Source organism: Pavona decussata, unplaced genomic scaffold (genome assembly GCF_977016875.1).
Source record: "Pavona decussata unplaced genomic scaffold, jaPavDecu1.1 SCAFFOLD_120, whole genome shotgun sequence".
NCBI classification, from domain to species: Eukaryota; Metazoa; Cnidaria; class Anthozoa; order Scleractinia; family Agariciidae; genus Pavona; species Pavona decussata.
In genome coordinates this window covers 655,617-677,743 of record NW_028145534.1, presented here as the reverse complement: position 1 = coordinate 677,743, position 22,127 = coordinate 655,617, and the positions used below count along the sequence as shown (strand labels likewise).

At 37.8% G+C, this 22,127-nt stretch overlaps 1 protein-coding gene across 2 annotated transcripts; it reads left to right on the top strand.

Moving 5' to 3' along the window:
* The first annotated feature begins 4,387 nt into the window (after positions 1-4,387).
* LOC146469697 (uncharacterized) lies at positions 4,388-10,993 on the top strand. Of its 2 annotated transcripts, XM_085122950.1 has the most exons (3): positions 4,431-4,488; positions 8,169-8,230; positions 8,689-10,993. In XM_085122950.1, exon 3 carries the CDS (start codon positions 8,691-8,693, stop codon positions 10,800-10,802), a length of 2,112 nt encoding a protein of 703 aa, XP_084979076.1. In that variant the 5' UTR covers positions 4,431-4,488; positions 8,169-8,230; positions 8,689-8,690; the 3' UTR covers positions 10,803-10,993. The 2 variants fall into 2 exon arrangements, with proteins under 2 accessions (XP_084979075.1, XP_084979076.1); XM_085122949.1 differs by lacking the exon at positions 8,169-8,230 and having other exon boundaries at positions 4,388-4,488.
* The last annotated feature ends 11,134 nt before the right edge of the window (positions 10,994-22,127 follow it).

The following is a 22,127-nucleotide window of genomic DNA, read 5'->3' as shown; positions in this document are numbered from 1 at the left end:
TGCAGCCTGTCCTCGTTTAAGCTTCAGGTCTTAGAAATACACTTCTATCATGTCACAAATCAAGTTGTGTTGTTGTGTTCGTGGTGGGGGAAATTACATATCGTTATTAGGTTGGTTAAACGTGCTCACAGCAGTATGACGCTTCTGTGACGAATTTGCAGTTTCTCGCTTATTCGCTGATAAATTTACTGTTAGGAAATAACGTTGAACCTAAAACAGACATTTTAGGCAACACCCTAAGCAGATCCATGAACCCACATGTTATAAAAGCGACTCATAACGAACGAATCTCACCAACACAAGCTACCGTGCTAGGATCATAGGATCATAGTTGTATTTTGCTTTCTTTTGGTGCGAGTCGTCAACCAAAGTAAGTTTTATATTTTCATTTTTAACAGTTTTCTTATTGAATAATTAGTGTTTTATGCCACAAGGAACGTCAGTTTCTAAGATCAGTGTTAAAATCAATTACACAAGATTCAATATTGTCATGTTAACGTTATTATCACTAGCAAAAGCATTTGTACGATTTATCAAAATTGTTTCTTTCTAAAGACTGATATTCTCAATACTGCCTGATTCAATTCAATCTAAGACTAGTTATGTTACGATATTTTCAGTTTTAGCGTACTTTGTTATGTGAGTTATGTTTAATTTTGTGTATCAATTATCACGTCCGCATTTATGTTTGCCAATATTGCTATAATTCTTTATCTAAGTTAGAATATATTTTTAATTATCGTATTTCAGTTCGAACTCAACCGCTACTGATACTTCAGTTACTTCGATCACAACTTGGCGTATAGCTACGACTACAATATTACTACGCAACTATCGTTACTTTTGAACCTTTACGGGCGGTGCCTACTTTTGTTACTGCACATACCCTCTGCGCATCTCGAGATACTCGGGCTTCCTATGGGTGGTGCCTACTAATACAGGGATATTTTTGCGCGGTTTAAAACTATACAGAGAAAGCAGAACTTAGCAAGTGCTCTTGGTATCCAAAAAGAAAATTGGGGGAGGGGGGGGGAGTGGTAAACATGAATTTTTGAGAGATAATCAAGCTTCAATTAGGAAAAACCCGCCATACGTTGTCATGTATTTTACTGCTTTTTGTAACAATTGTTGCTTAATTATCTCTAAAATATGCGTGGTTACCTCCAGTTTTCTTTTTGGATTCCGATAGCCCATGCTAAGATCTGCTCTTCCTAAATAGTCATAAACTGCGCAAAAATACTTCGGTATTATTAGGCACCGTCCTTTAACTGTGATTAAGTCGTTTTATAAATCATTCTATTACGTAAAATTCGAATTTTCTATTGCCTCGCACTGCGTTACCCCTTTATTTTCTGAAAAAAAATTTTAGTGAGTGCAACCTCTTAGATCTCAGCAATTACACCTAGCACCTTTCGGGCGGTTCCGATAAATGCGGGCTATACGGTATCTTCTGCAGGAAATAACGTCACAGGCAGTGCAGGCCTAATTTGAGAGAACGCTACCCAAATATTGGCGGTGGTGTGTTAAAAGAATTTGAGTTGTGTAATGGTTACAACAAACATATAAGATTGTGTATGGGGTTTCTTGAATTGGTCGAAGGACATAGAAATAAAATAAATCTCGCAATAAAAATGTCTTACCATACTTCCATGATGTAGTACTTGCTTTCTGTGCGATCACTTTGTTGATTTAATAGATTTTAGTGAGTGACGGTTATACTTCATCGTGTCCTTCCATCAAAGAAAAGGACACGGGAACGGTATAACCCGGCAGGGGCTGATCCAGGATTTTTGAAAGGGGGGATTGTACACTATTGTAGTAACCTTCAACACCAATGGTGTAGAAGGCGACTGACGGCCCCATGCCTCTGGCGCGAGCTCTTAAGGGGTTCCGGAGCCATGCCCCCCCACCCCAAAAAAAAATGTTTCCGATATTCCATCTAAAGCGCCATTTGCAGCATTCCTGAGACTTGAAAAGCCGTTGTGAACTAAAATCTGGAGTTTATCTTATTTCTCAGCCAGAAACCCCAAAATAATAATGCATGATTAAAGGGGACAGCAGTATCAACAATAGTTATTTGTCGTTTCACTACATACCTCGTTAATCAAACAACGTAACCTGAAAGAGTCTTCTAGGATGAGCTTTTACACGAAGACCTTGCATATCTCGTCTACCTCGAATCTCTCAGGGTAATACATAGCAATAACAGCAAGATCTGAAAAGTGCTCTTCAGACATCGTTGATCAGGTGCCTGTGCGTCTTGATCCGTTTCATGAGCGAAAAGGACCGCTCAGCTTCCACACTACTGTTTGGTAGGGTGCATGCAATGAGAAGAAAACGATGGATGATTGGAAAAGCATCCTCGTCACGTCACACGTGCCAAGTTCTCGTTGAAAATTGCTTGGAAGTTCTTTCTCTTCTGACTGCCACATAGTTTGCCATCTTCGCAGCTCATTCCCAAACGATTTGGGAAGCTCATTCTCGAAGACCAACATGCCTTCTGTTGCTTCAGATAGCTCCAGGGTGTTGTTATTAACTATGATGGAGGGTACTAGATAAAGCAAATGACGGATCCTCCTAAGAAAATCGGTCTTGCATTCGAATAATCAGAGAATCAAGAAGGGGAATAGCCATAGATTTTTTGTAATGATCAATTGGACTTGAACTGGGAATGTTTGAGCGATTGCTCTGTATGCTTGTCTTTCTGAGAATAGCTTCAACGATTCCCAGTTTCTCAGCAAGGTCTAATATTTGTTTGTACCAAACTTGAAAGTCGCTGTCAATGTTTTTCCTAGCGGACTTGATGTTTCCAATTGCTTCAGTCGCGAAATCGTAACTTGACAAGCAGTCGAATGGTGGAAGTGAAAACATTTCGTAAATTTTTTTTTATTTATTATTAATTTAGAAAGAATCAAACAAAATGACAAGAAACAAACGCTGCTCAAAGGAGGGTTGCTACTCCCTTAACCCCTCCCCTGTATCCGCCTCTGAACCCTTGCCCGCTAAAACGCATTAAATCATCAAACTGATTGCACAGACAGGAAGTAATACAGTTAACCATAAGTAATTCAAATCTCTTTAACACGACACCGCCGATATTTGGCTAGCGTTCTCTTAAATTCAGCTTGGGCTAACAGTAGCATTTAAGGACGGTGCCTACTATTGTTACTGCGCATACGTTCTGTGCATCTCGAGATACTCGGGTTTCCTATGGGTGGTGCCTGCTAATACAGGAATATTTTTGCGCGGTTTAAAACTATGCGGAGAAAGCAGAACTTAGCAAACGCTTTTGGTATCTCAAAAGAAAATTGGGGGTAACCATGCATTTTTCAGAGATAATTAAGCTTCAATTTAGGAAAAAATCCCATACATTGCTTCATATTTTGGCGCTTTTTAGAGATATTATTGCTTAATTATCTCTGAAAAATGCGTGGCTACCCCTAATTTTCGTTTTGGATTCCAATAGGCCTTTCTAAGATCTGCTTTTCCCGCATAGTCTTAAAACGCACAAAAATACTTCGATACTAGTAGGCACCGTCCTTAATTTAGTAGTCACACTTTAGGGTTTTATCAGCGGACAAGGAAAAAAGCTAGAACCACCTTGTTATGTCATAATAAGCGGTACTACAGTCCTAGAGGAACTGCTCAATAGCTTACGTCTTAATAATTCACTCCTTAGAATTTCGTCTTGCAGACCAAACAGTTAGTACAGAAAAGTACGAAATGCTCAGCAGTTTTCTTTTAAATGGTCACACTTTAGAGTTTCATTCACAGATTCAAAAGTTAGGAACACCTTCTACAGCATAGTAGCTTTCATTTTAATTATACTTTAGGACTTTTTTTTTTTTACTGTATTTCATATCCACAGACACAAGAGCTAGATCCACCTTGTAGAGCATAGCACCACAGGAAAGTACTGCTCAGTAGCTTTATTCGAATTGTCACGGTGCAGGATTTTCGTTCGTAGGGTTAAATGCTAGAACCATGTTACGTGCAATAAGTCAAGGCACGGTACGTGGTCTACGTGCAGTTTGTACTAACCGTTACGACCAAGAAGTCACGTTGGGTTTTGTTGGAAAGTTCGAGATGTGCGGGTACACACGAAGAATGATGACAACTTCACGGCCTATTAGTTTAACATAAGTTCGCTATTATAAGGTTTATTTTTCAGCAACAAGAAGAGCTCTTTCAGTGCACAATACAGAGTGAATAATGTGCTCTGGTCAATAAGAAAGAAAAAAAAATGATGGTTAATTCAGGCAATGACTAGCTAACGCATGTTGACTGTTAATATTACTGCCATCGTTAAACAAAGTGTTCATTCGTGCATGCTACTGATGTCAGAATATTGATTCATACTTCATTAACTCGTCCTTAAAAAGCAGCGCAACAGAATACTGAATCACTTTAGCTTTAACCACACGTAAAAAAAGAATTGAAAGTTCAACCCGATAAAGAGACGTTTTGGAACTTTGGACATTATCTCAGGTATCATTTATAATTTCTGGGCTCGTTTGATCAAAGAGCAGATAACGTTATCCAGTGGATAAATCGCTATCTAGCGCGGGATAAAATTTACTCAAACTAACCCATTTTACCCACTGGATAAAATTATCCGCTCTTTGAACTGGACTGGGGCCTGTTGTTACGCTTTTCAGCTGCAGATGCGCCTTTTCACAAATGTGCACGATTTTTTTTCCATAGATTTACGTTAGAAAGTTCTGTTTAGGAACCAGTGAACATTAAAAAGAGAGAAACGTTTATTAAAGAGGGCTACAACTTATGAACATAAAATTTATGATTTTAATTGGCATTCAGAGAGCCAAGAAGTTATGGGCTGCTGAAAAATCTTATCAAACCTACTTTGAGCTTTCTCGTATATGGGGTTAATATAAGGTTACAAGAGAGGATGAAGGTTATTATCTTTGACGAAGAGATATTTATGAAGGGGCAGTATAAAATTAAATAAAAAAAATATTCATTTATTTATTGAGTAACTCATCAAAACAAAATCCAGGCAAGGCGAGAAATTAAGAAACTGAGAAAAATTGTGTTTATTTTTACTGTTTTGTATCATTGTTTCGACAGAGGGACTAAGTAACTATTTGTTCAAGATATAATAGCGTCATATAATGAAAACTGATAGAAAAAAAAGTGGATTTAAACAAAGTAGGGTTGTGTAAGTAGTGCAAGACTGCTAGAAAAGTCTCGTGTAACCTGTCAGAGTTCTTCTCGTTACCGGAGATTAATTATTTTAATTATCCTTTAATAGGAGGTGTATAAAACTAGCAAATTTGAAATATTAAAGACATAACTATTAGTGCTATTAGAGTTTACTGTAAATGATAGAGAAAGTAAGGAAAAACTGGATGTCAATTATATACTGATCTCACGGTTGTCTTTTGTTTTCAGTAATACTGAATAACTGTTTATCCGAGATATAATAGCACTACTGAATAAAGACGGTAAAACAAAGAAATCTATATTTCAATATTTGAGAATAAACACGCTGAAGTGTGCTGAAACTGTCATTAAATAAACATGATCAAAACATTCGGCCGTGCATGATGCCATGTAGTCCTTCAGGCATTGTTGACCTTTATAAAGAAAGAGTTCATTGTTTTGAGACTACAATAAAGCGCTTTATGAGTAATTTTTTTTTACCCGCCGCCTGCGGATGATAGAACGAGGAGTTGAAATCTATCCACTTGTCTTTCTTGAACGACGCTTTGCTAGATATTGACCAATATTGTACCAAGGGCTCACTTGTTTTTCTTAAAATTTCGGGAGAATTGAACCAGTTCAACGAAGCATTGAGACTCTTTCATGAAGCTATACCGGGACTATCCGAAACTCTGGCATAATTATTCGCTTTTGTCGTAGCGTTATCGATAACATCAAATGCAGAATCCTTAATAAATCTCATTCGAATCTCATCTGAACTGGCAAGGTACCTAGGAAGTGAAATGGATTCTCAAGTTCATTGAGAAATGAATTTTAATTCTGTTGCAAAAAAATCACCGAAAAAGTAGACTTTTTGCAAAGGAACTAACTATTTAGGGACCTGTTCATTATTAACACAGGTATGACTTGAAAATAATTATCATAAAAAAAAAAACACATTGACACGCACAAACGAAACGAAAGTAAAATAAAATAAAATAAAATAAAATGATAATAATAAAAAACACAAAACATCATGAATAACAAGAATCATCGTTGGTTTTCCTTGAAAATTTTACACCGTCTAGTAGTATTTCAGTGCGCACTTGGTAATGCTTTTTTTTTTCTCTGTCTCGGGTGACTAATATCGCTTGTATCTTTTAATCACCAGGATAACACTTGCATAAACTTTAGCTTTGCCAATCCGCCACGGTTCATGCTCCATCTACTTGAATCTTTAAACTGGAAGTTTCAGGATTTTTCAAGGGAATATTAAAACTCAAATATTACTGGGACACTATATATATATAAGTCGTTATAATGGATTAACAAAATGTTGGGATCACGCAAGATATGCCGTCCACTTAGAAACTTGCTTTTATCTTCTTCTACTTACCGGTACACAACGTGTTTGTCGTTTAATTTTAGATAAAACAGTAATTTCAGAAATCATTTTCCTCAGTTTAAATTCTGATAGCTTGTCACAAACAAATCCAATATACAGAATATATCTATATATCCACACGATTTTCACGTTATTACTACATCATGCCATACACAATACATGTGTTCCTCTTCCTCTAATCCTTTTGTTAGTCTTTCATTAGTCTTCAGAAATATATACGAACCTCCCTAATTTCAGTGTTAATAATAAGCGGTCCCTGTTTATCGAAACTGATTTTACATGAGAAACAATCAACATCTGAAAGCTGGTGTATGATAAGATAACAATGTGCTGCGGATATGATGTTTTATGTAAAAGGTATTAAAGTAATGAAATTTTGAGCGGCGCTCTAATGACAGCATTGCTCTCACCAAAGCGTTCTATGTTGCTATGTTAGGCCTGACACACGTTGCACGGAATATGGGCTAAAAATTGCTAGATTAGATTTTTCATGGCGGGATGTAGGATTATGATATTAGATTCTGTTCTTTTTTCCCTTGCGGAACCACTGTTTTTCATAACAGAGCTGCAGCATTTTAAAGACCTTTTGTTGAAAGGAACGGTAAGCGGTCGATTGTAAGATAACAAGGTTTCAGTTTCGGACAGCGTGTCCTACGATGCTTTAAGCTGTCTTTTAATTTTCAAGACAGAATTTGAGTCAACAAGAATTGTTTGAAATAACATGAAAACGAAACTGTGAACCCCGTGGCCAATTTCTTGAACAAGCGAATTAATAAAGGAAAATTTCCAGACGAAAACCAATTAGTTGTATTTGATGTTTGCTTTTACACCATCCTGCAGGCGAGTTAATTAATTTTTCAAGGCCTCTTCAGAAAAGAGAAGGGCGAAAGAGTGCAGTGATGTTTTTATAACATCATGATGGAACAAAGTGGGACAGACAGTGAAAATAAAAAGTCTGTTTTAGCTCATATTATTGCATGAGGTTCATTTGTGAAAAGAGTTCGCATAAGGACAACAGTTTTAACACAGAAACGGCAACACTACAATGGCCTGCACTGATCTGATGATAAGAGAGCGCATCATAAGTTTTGAATTCACTTGGTTACACCTCATAGTTCCAATGCAAAGTATGGCAAGAAGGCAAAAAATGTTGAAAAAATTTATGTTTATCGATTCAGCTGTTTGAGAATATTCGTTGTTATAAGTAACAGTTTTCCAACGGGTCTTCGATTATACTTTCATACTGATAAATGTATTGGAGAAGAAACTAAAATTAATGCAAGTAAATTAGAATTGTAGATTGCCTATCGATGAGTTGTTAAACAAATTTGAACATTCGCGTTTACTTTCTTTCCAGGTGTAACTTTCTTTTTCAAATCCTGCTGAAAGGCAAAATAACTATTTACCCCAAGGATATTCAATCTGATCCATCAGGACCCTTTCAGTGTAAACAATTAAAAACAAAAGGTACAGATAAACCTATTGACAGAATCCTGCTAATGGGCCAAAATGCACAATACATTATTCATTTGTGCTTGTAACAAGTGAAAAGAAAAGACCATCGGAAATTAAAATCATTTTCTTTTCTCCTTCCCTTAAGAGAGCACCTCACCGGAGTGCGCTGTTTTTGAGGAGTTTAAGAGAGGTTGTACTTTGGAGCAGGTAGATGTGGCATATATGTAATATAAATTTAGTTTCTCTTTCCGTTGAGCTACTCATTGATAAATTTCTATTTTTTAAAGATCCAGGGTGAAAGTTTATGACTGTCTTTTTATAATTTAAAACAGTATACCTATTCCCACTAAGACTGATCCTATGGATTTTGTAAATGTATTGAAAAAAGAATCATTGATTGTTATCAGATCGAAAAAAGGCCACAAGAGTAGCTATTTTAGATTGTTTAGATTACCAGGTTGTTGATTCACATGTATTTTGCTTAGAAAATGTTAGCCAAGTTAGTTTCAAACTCAGTGATGAGACAATTTTAACTTTGTGTTCGAGTCACAAGAAAAATAAATTACGAGTGATGCTTAAAAAAACAGGTGACGTTCAATATTAGTGCTTTCCAGATGGACAACTGAAGTAACTTACCTGACTTTAATTTTCCTTTTCTTATTCAGAAATGGCTCTCGCCTTACAGCTGTTGATCTTCGCCATAGCACTTACACCCGGCGCATTTTTTGGCGACGCTGAGATTCTTGGTGGAGTGACAACTGCATTCGAAGATGCTGATAAGAAACTTTCGGCCGAAATGGAGTCATTTCGTCAGATACTGGGCGCCCTGTCCCGACAAGTCATGTTACAGCAGATGTTTGTCGAGGAACGTATCAGATCTGATGGTGACTCTGGAGTGAAACAAGTACGTCATAATCGCGAAGGAACACGCAACTACTTTTCAGAAACCCATGGAAATTCTGGGAGGCTGTTGTCCATCCATGAACACGCTAACAACATCCGCACTGTGGGTCTGGGAGAATTCATCGGGGTGCTGAATGGAGTGGAATTCAGGACCAGGCACAATGACTACCGACTGTACATGGCAAACAGAACTAGCAAAGCCTACCATGCAACAGAACCGATCCCATTCCCAGAAGTACCACCAGAGGTCAAAAATAAAGCAAACGTTGACGAGCAGATCGCTGAGATGCGCGAATGGTTTAAAGCATGGAAAACTCAAAATTACACCGTAAGAGATTACCGCAAGTATTTCAAACCAGTACTTTGTTACCTCGAAGGTGCATGGACCACCGCAACAAAAGACATCGATGAACCCTTTGAAAGTGACAGGCATTTTATCGACGCAAAAACCTGGTTCGATCTACAAGAAAAGGTCCGCTTCACTTCATACACTGGAAGGAAAGACAATCTAGAGAACTTTTCCTTCCTGCCCACCACCGTCATAGATATCATCAATGGGACGATCCCTGTTTTCGCTCAGTGGAATTATCGTATTTTGTGTCATCCAGTGAGTCGTGACATCCCATTGAACAGGTTTCGTGTAGTGGACGAGTTCCATGCAAGACTTCCAGCAAAAAGAAAGTACGAAGAACAAGCTAACACCAGAGCAGCAAGATTCCAACTCAACCCTCAAGACTCAGACGCAGGGTTCAAGTTTGAGAGGTACAACAACCCGAGGTTTACGCTACTGGATGAGCTCATGAGTGAGATTCCAGGAAAGGATAACTACCAAGGTAATCTGACGGATGAAGCATTTGATCTTCCAGCTCACACCATCGATCCCAAGAAATCTGGTAAACTGAACACCGCTTACTATCATCGCTGGTTCAAGGTTCTGGAAAAAGACGCGATGGGCCAGTCCATAAGGCATCGAGGCTACGCAGATGAAAACTTGTTCATGGCTATGACAACACAACCCAAAGTGGCAGGAGTGAAACTTAAGACCTGTAAGGGTTCAAGGTGGAGACCAAAATGCAATACAATTAGTCAGAAGTTTTCGTACGCCATTCCACTCGAAATAATCTACCTGACACCTCTTCACAGCTGGAACCCATTTGATCTTGAGTATAAAGGCTCCGAGAGGACGCCGTACGGGAAGACAGTCTTTCTTGGTGGTCGGTATGGAGGCAGAACCCCTGAGAAGGCGTATAATGGCACAAACAGTAAGAAGTATTACCTGACTCCATCAGCTTTCTACTCAGGAAAAGAAGTAAGCACCGACGCCGCAGACACCACCAAAAATAGCGTTGGAGTACTGGATAGAAAAGGCGTTGTCAGAATCACACGAGCCAGTGGAACACGTATCTTTCTTCCCCCCATTAGTGGAGTGGGAATATGTCGTCAGAGGTATCCCATTATGCCCGTCCATGGAGAGGGAAGTGCTGTGTGGAAGGAACTTGAAGCAACAAAAGACATCCTGATGAACTCCAAAACGTACGGTTACATCTACAGAGAACCGCTTGGAGGAGGCTCTGGTGTTGTACCTACTGAACCTGCGAACAGACCACTGACACTGAAGATGGAAGACGCAACCAAGACTCCCCCAGGGGCACACAGTCATGAAATCACTTTGACCCCAGAGGAGGTGGAGCTGGCCAAGAAAGGAACGCCTATTATGCAATTGCTGACAACAACTGGAGCTGGTCACCAACACACCATTAATGTGGAATGGAAAAGTGGCAAATGGCGAATAAAGCATTGTGATGAATACGACAGGGGACGGTATCGTTGCCGTGACCGACATGGGATGTACTTAAATGAGAATTCCAACGTCTAGAATCTCATTCTTCCATACAATTTATTATCGTTTGGAACGTATATTTTAAGGCTGCTTTGGTTAGGGTGAAATTTCTGTTTCCTTTGACAGTCATAGTCAGAGTTGCTTTCAATTCATTTGAAATAGAAACGTGACGAGTTATTCTGTCTGTAAAAACAAATAGATTGGGAAATAAAAATGGGATTCCAGCATTTTATTTATTTACTCTTGGCCTTAGTAAGATTTAGCCTTAAAGGAAACTACCACTCTCAGCGTTATGTTGTTGAAAATACAATCTAATTTTAAATTTCTTTGGAAAATATGGAAATAATATTTCCCTATCGAAAAAAAAAAAAACAGCATTTGATCATTCCCTTTTCTCGCTTTTAAATTTCCCATGCGCCGCCATTTGGATTTCACGACGTCATACGCTTGCCCAATTGTTTCACATAAAAAAAAAACTTCCAGCCTCGTACCCAGGGTCCTCTTTCTTCCTCCCACGAGAAAGGACCCTGGTTGCGGCTTCTCCCTAGCTGGGTTGGACTGGCTCTATTATTTTGTTCGCAATAGCCAAACAGAGATTTTCAAGGGGCACCAAAGCAAGATGAATGCGAGAATTCTGTGCAGTTTCATGAGCTCTGCAAAAAATCGTACATTAGGTAGAATCTAGTGAATTTAAGCGGTCAAAGAAGCAGCGGTTGATAATTAATTCTACAACTTCCCAGGCAACTTGGTTTGGAGTAAAAGTGTTTCCAAAAATTTTACCAGAAGAATCGCTTATTTAAGCTTAAACTTCTGAAATACATCGTTTGCTGTATAAAATGAAATTTTATCTGCCTAAGTTCATCCATAATTCTTGCAGTAACAGCTTTATAATTCCATCACTCACACGAAAATACAAATACGTTCTTGTCAATAATTAGCAGTTTTATACTATTTAATTCGCAAAACACAAAAATTGTTTTGGTCTTTGATTTCCTTTGAGAAGGACATCGTTTTTGATCGCAATCAGCACTCTAAGCTAAATATTTTTTCATTTATAAAATACTGCTTTAAGTCAGGCAGAGACGTTGGGAACTCTCGTCCGTTGGTATTTTGAACAATTGCAATTTCATCAATACGTCGTCTGCTTTTGCCAAGCCTTCTTGGTGATCCGCTATTCGGCAATACTGAAACTGAGATTGCTTTCTATTCCATTCCATTTCAAGCTCTGTTAAAAGGCATAAAGCCAGCGACACTTCCGTTCTGATCGCCATGCATCATGGTTTGAGTTTTGCGTCCGTCTGTCAGTGTGGAAATGATTGGTTATAAAACCTCTTGTTGTAACGAACTACGGAGCTGGCTTCTCGGGCCTTTCTTACAAAGATACAACTGCATACTGTACTACCCTTCTTAAGTGGTAATTTTTGTCAAGCATCGCGGTTAATTATGGGTGTCACATGACCAGCCGTGTCCAGGGTCCTTTCTCGAGGGAGAAATTGTAAAGTTTGATAGTGTTTGCTTTAATGTTCCGCTCGTGCACTTTGTACCCCTCCCCGAAGGCTGAACAACATTAAGAGCCTACGATGGGAGTCAAGCCCAGACTCTTGGAGCCTATATTCGACTACTTCAAAGGGTCTCTGAAGATAAACCTGAGTCGGAACTTTAAAGTCGTAAAGGAAAGCATAAAAAAATTTTAAGTTTGTCTCACTTGCTCTCAAAGAGAAGCTAAGATAGAAAGAGAGGCTAGACAGCAACTTTTTAAGCTTGGTCCTGACCTTGCAACACACGAACCTTACTCGCAACTTCTCTCCTAGTCCCACAACATCGTCTACGTATGTGATTTATTTAACAGACACGGAAATCTCTGCAGCTACTCTGAGTTTAAGACTTTGTATAACCTACAGGTGCCCTTTACAACATTTTATGGTTTGTTAGATGCCATTCCATCTTTGTGGAAAAAACAATAACTCCGCAGAATCATACCAACGCTGAAGAAAACTCCGTGACAAACTGGCTCTATCTACTCGTCAATCTTAACAGATACATTTGAACCACCAACCTCCCAGAATAAAATTTTGAGACATGACTTTGCCTTAAAACACTTGCCAAAGTATACCAGTTACCGTTTAAAATTACAAAGAGGTCAAACTAGTGATGTTTCAGTCTAAAATTATACATAACATACTACCCACCCAATTTAGCTTACACCGCGATGCAATAGCCGAAAGTGACATCTGTCCTCTGTGCAAAAATGAGAGACAAACCTTATACCACTTGTTCGTCCTCTGCACCGAAGTGCACTCCTTCTGGAATACATTTCAAGACTGGTGGCTACAAAATAACCATGTTAAGCTTTCTTTAAATCAAAGTAATATACTTTACGGCTTTTTCGAAAAATCTTTATATTGCTTTATATCTTTATCTTTAAACTACTCAATACTCATAGCAAAATACCACATCTTCTGTACAAGCAAAGGCGGGGGTGTACTGAGCTTCCAGAGCTTCCTTTCACGACTTTCCGATAAAATTCAGACTCTACAACAGATTGCTGTCGCTAATAAGTGTTTGTCAAATTTTAGACTTAGATGGGCAGTTCTTCTTCCTTAAAAATTGCTTTATATAAATATATATATATTTTTCTTTAAATTTAGTAAGAATCTTCAGCAGTTGCTTTCTAGCTCGTTCATTTTGTATGGAATCACTGTAAAATTTGTAAAAATTGTATTTGATGTAGAGAAATGTTTTGTTAGTAAAAATAAGAAAAAGTGTTCACTAAAAGACATAACGTTATTCCTAAGTAGTGTGGACATTGTAAGCACTTTTAGTTTTCTAAGTATAGTAAGTATTGTTAACAATGTAGATATAGTTACTGTGGTTAGTACTCTGTGTATTGTACGTAATGTTAATAGTGCTCAGTATTGTAAATCTCATGTCATGTATGCAAATAAAAATTGTTAAAAAAAAAAAAATAAAGTCCTAGCGAAAAGGCAAAGTGGAAAAAAAAAATTCTCTCCTAGTTACTTAGTTGTTAGATCATTTTGCCGACCGGTGTACGAAAGCTCGTGACATACTTTGGATTTCATTTTGATTTCATCCTAACAATATCAACAGAGTTAATGGTATTAAAATTCAAATGAAACTTGTATTCCCCATCACTTCAGTAAAATAGATAGCAATTCTTTTTAGCGAACGGTTGGAGCATTTTATTACAATTAGAGGGATTTTATGAAGTTTTACAATGGCGAGCGGTAAATTGCATTAATCATCGTTCGCGTGTTGTGAGGTCACGACTGTGCATCAGTGCTATTATAGTAACAACCCAAAATGTGCTAAACTTCAACGCTTAATGTAACAAAATGACTCTCACTCTAATGGAAGGAAACTTAACCAGCCTTAATGTCAAGAAAACATTCTGCTGTATTTTTTCAGTGTGTAGTTGCTAACCGTTTTTTATTGGAAATATATATGACCTTCGACCAGGTCTGATCAGATAGCAGTACTCTTATTTTCTCTTATTTTTCGTTTCGCATTTCTCCTGAGAATGGTTTACCAAGCGAAACAAAAATGGGTTCTGATCGGAGGTTAGAAAGCATATGGACCCCAAACGTGATCCCCAGTGTGATGATGTGACAAGTCATGTGAATTAATTCAAACACTGTTGATTTTGATGCAATTCTCGTTCATGTTAAGGATCTTCGGTACTGCCACATTTTAGCAAACTGATACTGAATCATTAACAAAGAGCCAAAAAGCCAACGTCACAGGTCAAGTGATTTTTTAAATTGCTCAATTTCACTCATTTCTCGGTTGTTTGCCAAACTTTAGTCGACAGCTATACGGATCATTCGCAACGTGCACCCTTAAAATTATGAGGTCTTAGGTCAGGTGAACTGAAGAGAATGTATTAAATTTACATATTTTCAGTCAATCCTCAGAGCTTTGAGTGGGTGGCATGCCGAACGTTACCAAATTGATTGGTGGGCTGTACGGGTGCTGTATTGGGCACCTCGCATGGGACCCCGAGGACCCGTTGGTGCTCTTTTCATTAGGCATGTACCTGATAAAAAAATGAGAGAAATTAATTTCCAAGGGATATTTATTTTTTAGTCTTTTTACTCTGTTTGCTTGATACAGTGCCAATGTTGAAAGGCGCTCACCTCTTACCAGAAAAAAAAAAAATGAAAATAAAGAGGTCATATCAATAAATAAATAAAGACAGGGAATTTGTGTAGAAACCTTAAAAACTTCTATCGGTCTGGCTATTCTCAACTTTTGTTGCCATTCAACCGTCAGAGCGTAAACAATTGACAAATGACAAACAACATACATCTTTTCTCCCACCATTCCGGATAAAAGTGGCTTAGTTTTCGGAATCAGAAACCCTTGTAAACAAATTTGAAACTGAAATATTGTATTGTTGTCATGGTATTTTATTTTATTTATGAGATTTTGAGGCACATTTTTTCAGAGGTCACTCGAGTCAACAACTTGACTGAACGGCGTCTAAATTTGAATTTCACACCCACAAAGGTGAGAAAAGAACGGCTTGCCCTTTTATGGAAGAAGACCAAGAAAATTAAAAGAGCCATGGGTTAGACATTGATACAATTGTTTTAATTTAATTTATTTTAAGTTTTTTGTTAGGGAAATTGCTTTGTACAGGGTTAACCTCACGATTTCCCTTTTCAGGATGTTTTTGTATTTATGTTGTAGCCTCCTGAATAAAATGTTGTGTTATGTTATGTTATGTTATGTTATGTTTAAAACAAAACTCAAATGCTAGTCAGATCAAAAGAAGGACAAAAGCAGTGATTTTATTCTTTATCCAGGTGCATTTTGTCCATCAAAATATCCAGTTATACACGGTTGAGTCAATATTCATAGGGTCTGTTTTCGTGCAAACAATCAGAAATACAAAGCACATTTAACAAACTAAAACTACACAAAACATTTAACAAACGCCTTACAAAATTTCGCTAACGATCCAAAATGGTGCAGTACAATATAAATCCGAATTAGAATCGCGCACTGTTCACTTTGTAATTGTTTGCAGAGAAGACCTTATCGAGGCGCTAGGATTTGGAGGAGTTTGAGGACGATTCTGGAGCAGGTAGATGTGCGATTTATTTTTACCCGTAAATCCCGCTGTTAGAAGTTTTTAAATTATGGTAGAGTTCAGGGAAAAAACATTGAAAGATTATTTGCATTATTCTTTCAACTCTAATAAGAAGCAGTAAAATTTATTGTAAAAATAAAACTTTATTGAAAGTGGTGCAACTCATTCTGAGAAAAGAAGTAATATTCTTTTAAGCCATGACTCACGAATTGCTGATACAAATTTTATTGGGAAATAACAAGATCGATGATATATTGTTCAGTTAACAAGTATGGTATATTATGAGTAAGGCTACTTAACTACTAACAGACACATTGCAATCAAAGATGTTTAACATTACAGTGCTCCTACTGTAGAATTCGCTTTGGAATCAAAGGAAACCCAATAATGACGGTTTAGATTCTCTAAACTTTTCTGAATATTTGTTCTGTCCAGTTCCACCGAGGAAAAGGGAAAATCCCTTCTCACCAGACGTTTCTTCAGTGACAGCCAGATCGTTTACTAACAGTTAGGTTTTGTTGGACTGATCAGGTATATCAAGTAGGAGAACACAACGACCATGAACTTAATTCAAAACGGTATTTAAGGTTAAGATAATACTTGAAACACTCTTTTTTATAAGAATCTTCAACTCAGTCAAAAGCGTTTGTTTGGGGAAAAGGTAAAACATTACTGAGAAAGGAAAGTAAACTTGTTTAATTCCTTGAAAGACAAAAGCAAGATACAAGTGGCGGATAGGGTTGCAGGGAATCTAATTACCTCTCGAGAACAAGCTAAAAATCACTGAAAGCGAAAAACTGTCGCATTCCGTAAAAAGTGTAAACCGCCGTCAACGAAACAGCCGGCGCTTTGTCGTTCTGTTCCTTTATCTCGTGTTAAATTGGTCAGGAGCAGTACTTTATATTGAAAATACAATTGTGGAATTCACCAGCCGAAAACGACCTGTAAAGAAATCAAGGCTGAACCTGCATCATTCAGCGTTTTCTTGATCTCATCAGAAGGTTCCTCCTTTACTTGTACCGTGTACTTCTCCACCTTGTCAACTACTGCAATTATGGGAAGGGATTTATTTTCAAAGGCTCTTGCCACCATTTCTGTAGCGTAAGCTTCGAGTTTAGCGGATACTACTTTTGCAGTATTTGAACTGTCTTTTTCACGTCTTCTTCAACTTCCCCCCCCCCCCCCAGGAATTTGCTGAAATCAAGGCCCATTTTGGATTCTGCAACAGAAAAACAGGTTTCGTATAAACGTGCACCTTCTGCGGTTGTGTTGAACTAACAGCTTGAGTATTCGGGGGTTGGCTAAAAGCAAACATTATGGAACCCATAATGTTATGTATTGCATGTTATCAGTGCTAAACTAGCTTGGTTCTACTTTACAAGGAACATTTTAATTACCAATCAACAATTTTTTTTCGAAATGGATTTAACAATAAAAGTTAACGCTAAAAGAGAACGACGTTTCGACCGTCCGACGGTCATTTTCAAGTTCAAGATGGGAAGTAAAAATTAGCATGTGCTTATTTACAATTGTGAAAAAACTAATAAGATACTGACTTAAAAAGCTCTAAGATGTTCACATCTAAACAATATAAGAAAATAATAGCGTGAATGATAAATTGAAAGGAACGCTAAAAACGATAAAAGGTATTTAAAAGGTATTTAAAAGTGAAATAATTAAACAAATAACTTCGCGCGTATCGAGTCGCATTGTTTGTTCAGTTTCGGCTTTAGGTCGCGAATAAACAACATCTCGAAGATCAAGCAGTCGAGTTCGTTCTGACACTTTTTCAGGATTTTGAAGTTGCTTTTAATGGTCTCTGGATCCTGTCCATGCTCGCCCTTTACGTGATTGCCAATTGTTGATCGCTTGTGTTCCTCCACACGTTGATGTAAGTGTCGACTCGTGAAGCCAACAGTCTGCATCGCTTCTCGAGTGTTTTACTTTTTAAATAATATTGAGACTTCTGCCTTTTGTAATTACTTCTGAAGGCGGTTGTCATTGGTTAACGCGGACGGTCGGTTAGTTTTGAAACAGTCCTCTTCAAATAAGAGCGTAAACATTGTACAGCACCTGGCTAGCTATTTTATAAGTTGGTGATATTAAAAAACCGTTCACTTATCCAGGCTCGCTACGTTGAGTAGAGCCATTTCACTTTTTTTTTCACTTTTATGGGGAACCAGCATAAAATTACTTGCATCTACTCCCTTTGTGAATAGCCTGTAAAGCTGTTGACTGTTCGTAAAAAAGCGCATTGACCTATCAAATGGTCGATAATATATCATGTACAGTAATAAACCTCCATAAAACACTTCTCATTAGTATGCGGTGTTTTTCTCTTACGTTAATTCCCAACGTTCACAAAAAAAAAAAAAATTCATAATTGCTATGAACTCTATTGACACACGCTTTTCCAGGAATGTTTTTGAAGCCGTTCAAAAAACTCGCAGCACCTGTTTTAACGGGTTTAAAACTACTCGGCTGCGCCTCGTGGTTTTAAACACTCCTGCTCGTTTTTTAAACATTACTTAATTTAGACCCATTAGTTCCTAACAATTGTTCTAATGATTGAGTTATCTTCAATGTAAATATTTTGCTGTGTGTCATGCCAAAGTAAATCCCAACTGGAAAGATAAATGACATTTTTGCCTTTCTGTTGGAACTTACTCAAGTAGCATCATATTCGCAAGTTCCCTTCCATTAGTTCTCGCCGTTGGAAGCTTTTTGGTTGCTCTTCTCAATAGTAAGTCAATTTTCTCAATGAAACAGTCCTATGCAGAGTGTTGAAAGAAGAATTCGGATTTGTTTCGAAGCGCCGGAAGACGCCCACCTGCCACTTGACAAACAAACATTTTCAATTTTAAATATGCAGTTTTTATATTATTCTGATGATTTTCCCTCAAAAACATAGAATATAATCTCGATTTACTTAACTAGGAGCATAAGTATAAGAAAAAGTAAGAAAATGTTGTTGCGTTTATGCCCACGCCGTGGCTACTCAGGGAGGAGGGGTGGGGTTTACAAATCTCATTTCCTAACCCATATCTTACAATCCCAATTTTGCCAAGATCCAATTCCCAGTGCGTTAAATCCCATTTTCCCTGCCTGTGAAAAGAAGGGAAATTTCCCAGTTTACATTTTACCCCTAGCCCTTCAGCAACCTCAAGTCAAGTTCTTAAAGAAAGTGCGTACTAGGAATAGCCACCAGTGCATTTCAACTCAATGCTCAATGCTCAAACCAAAAGTGGCTTATTTGCAGCCGAAGGATTTTGAACGTGATATTATCTGTTTGATCGTTTTACATTATTTGCAGAAAGGAAATTTCAAAAACCAAGGATAAGCTAAGCTTTTTTTCAAAATGTGATGTATTTTGATAGTGGTTCCATATTTTCGGAAATATTTTTTACACAGTAGCCGATAACTTTTTCGTGAATAGACGGTAAAAAATAACCGGCTACCGGCTCCGAACAAGAACCCTGAGTCGGTATTGGTCTGATGAAGAGTCAATAACATGAAGAAAACTACACCTTTATTCGCATCAGTGACTTCTTTCTAATCGGGTTAACAAATTCACCATGATCCAACAAAAACTCGAGCATCATGATGACCAAGTTTTTCAATGTTATTTACAAAGATAGCCTTCACCACTCCCTTCTCGGTTGTCTTGAATGCAGCATCTATGCAGATGCTCATATCCCCGCATAAAAGTGATTGGTTACTACAAAACCAAAACAAATGCGTTAAGTTAGAAGCCCGATTCTCGGGAATAAAATGCTGATTTCTGAACTCAGAAAATTGATGATTCAAACGAAGATATCAACAAATGATTGGTTTTATTTACTCGCATCTTGACTTCGTTGTCCAATCAGGTTTATATGAGCCATCTACTGACGATCTACAATTTCCTTTGTAAGAGGTCTTGTTTCTAAAGAAACTGCGCTGCTCTGCTTCGTCAGTGGGGAGTAGAAACGAATGTTTGGTTTATCAACAAAGTTCATATGGTACTTAAGCCACCGTGAAGAGATTCCAGTGCTGACGTTTCGAGCGTTAGCCCTTCACCAGAACGGTTCAAATATTACTATCATTTAAATATTTTGGCTGAAAGTACGAAGGAATCTAACCTTTTTGATGTCCCCTGCTTTGACGAAAGAGCGTAGTTTTTCCTTGGTTTAATTTGAATTTCAATTTTTTTAGATATGATTTGAATGTTTAAGAGCGTCATGGAATCACTTAAACGCCTTTCAAAATGTCCACCCACATCTAGTACGCATATATTTCTAAATTTGCGACAACTTACAGACTGACATGTTGGGGACTCCCGGTCCAACTTTGGTTGTCGTAGTGATAATGTATCAAAAATGGGGCATATTGCGTCGTGACACCTTTTGACCAATCACAGTCAAGCCAACATATACGGTGGATTACAGGGAGTTCCACCTTTTTGTCGGGTGCTCCAACTCGAGGAGGTCCTTGGTAAAATATAGGAGAACCTCACTAACTCGAACTCCGAAGGGAAACAAAAATTAGTGCAAGTTATATTGCGGGGTTAGCTTAGCTTTGAATTTCCATTATCCTTTTAAAAATTAATAAGTATCGTGGTATTATGATTCTTCACAATCACGTATAACCTGGGTGCAATACGTCTTTTATAAATTGCCTGTAGTTTGCATGGGAATTATAGACAAAATTAGTTCGAGCTATCGGGGAGTTGGAGTTAAGCGAGTTCAAGTTAGCGGAGTTCTATTGTAGGTCTTTGTTCTTCTTCTTCATCCAAGAAACCCCACCTCCTTCAAAAATGAAGATTCTTGTGCATGTGAGGGGTCGTTAAGTAAATAAAATAAATAAATTGGCTAACGATATGCAAATTATAAACAGATGAACCATAAATAAACAAATATAAATAGATAAGTAAAGGACACAAACGGATACAGTCATAAAACTAGTGCTTTTTCGAAAGAGTCCTTGTTCGGCAGGGTGGCAATATCTTCGGGTAACGAGTTCCATTCCCTTACCGGAGTGGGAAAAACGAGTATTTGTGATAGTTAGTTTTTGAATATCGGGTACTTCTTACGCATTTGAATTCAGATGCCTGCTGGCCCGTCGCATTAGGATTAACTGCGGAATTCCATCTGCTGCCACTAGGCCATGGTGCAACTTATACAACATGCAGTCTCATTGCTTTCCTTCTGCTTTGAAGTGAATTCCATCCCAGCTGGTGTAGTAAACTCCTACGCTCGCCGTGCGATTGTAATTCCTGACTACAAAGCGGACTGCTCGCAGATGTACCAGACACAAGTTTCACTCAGTCTCTTACGTCCCGAATGCTGCTTCAAATCAGATATATCGAGAGAGTTCAGTGCAGTCGGTAATAAGGAGAGAAACTATAAATTCAAAGACTGGTTATTATGTATTAAGTAAAGCTTGCTCAATTTTTCATGATTTAGCGTGATTACCCATGTCAAGTGTGAACGTAATTAATAGCCTAATCTCGGAGCAGTCGGTGGCTAGATCACGTGACAGTGTGAGAAAGTTCGCCTTTATCACGGTTTCGTGTAGACGTTTTACATGCTCATGTTTATTTAATAAACGTGAGCAGGCCAACAGTCCAATTGTCTTACTTGACTCTGAGACTTATGGCAAAATAACGCAAATTACATCAGGGTTCAAATATGAATAAGTTATTTCCACTGTCTTAATCCCCAAAGCCTCGTAACGAAATTGATATATTTCGTCTCATGTCTTAGTATATTAAGTGTTTCAGGTTGCTGGGATGAATTTCCTCAGTAAAATTTCCTATAAGTCATTTAATTTAGTTTTCCTAGTTTTGAATGCCGCGTTATGGTTGTTGTCGATCGGAATTTATTATTTCTTAATAGGGCACTGTCCCCAATTTTTAGTGTCACTTTGAATACCCAAAAAACAAATTTGCATCATTAAGAACATTAAAATAATGGTTCAGTTTTGTTAACAATTATCCTACTAGTGCAGGGAGACCAGCATTTATAATATTTAGCTAATCTTTGGTTATGGATGGCCAGGATTGAAATCAATTGCAACTTGAATTGAAAAAAATGGCCAAATTTTTTCTAGTTCTTCATCCGTAGTTAAAAGAATCCCCAAGCAACTGATGTTGCTTGATCTTCCCAGGAGTAATCCCTTAGTATTTTATTCTCAGTGCTCTTAAGAGCAATTTGAAGTCAGTAAAAAGGTGCCTTGTCAAATATAAGAGTAGTTTTGAACAAAAATCA

Bases quoted from the DNA above. Each gene is read 5' to 3' on its own strand.
- LOC146469697 (XM_085122949.1), top strand. From the start codon at position 8,691: ATGGCTCTCGCCTTACAGCTGTTGATCTTCGCCATAGCACTTACACCC.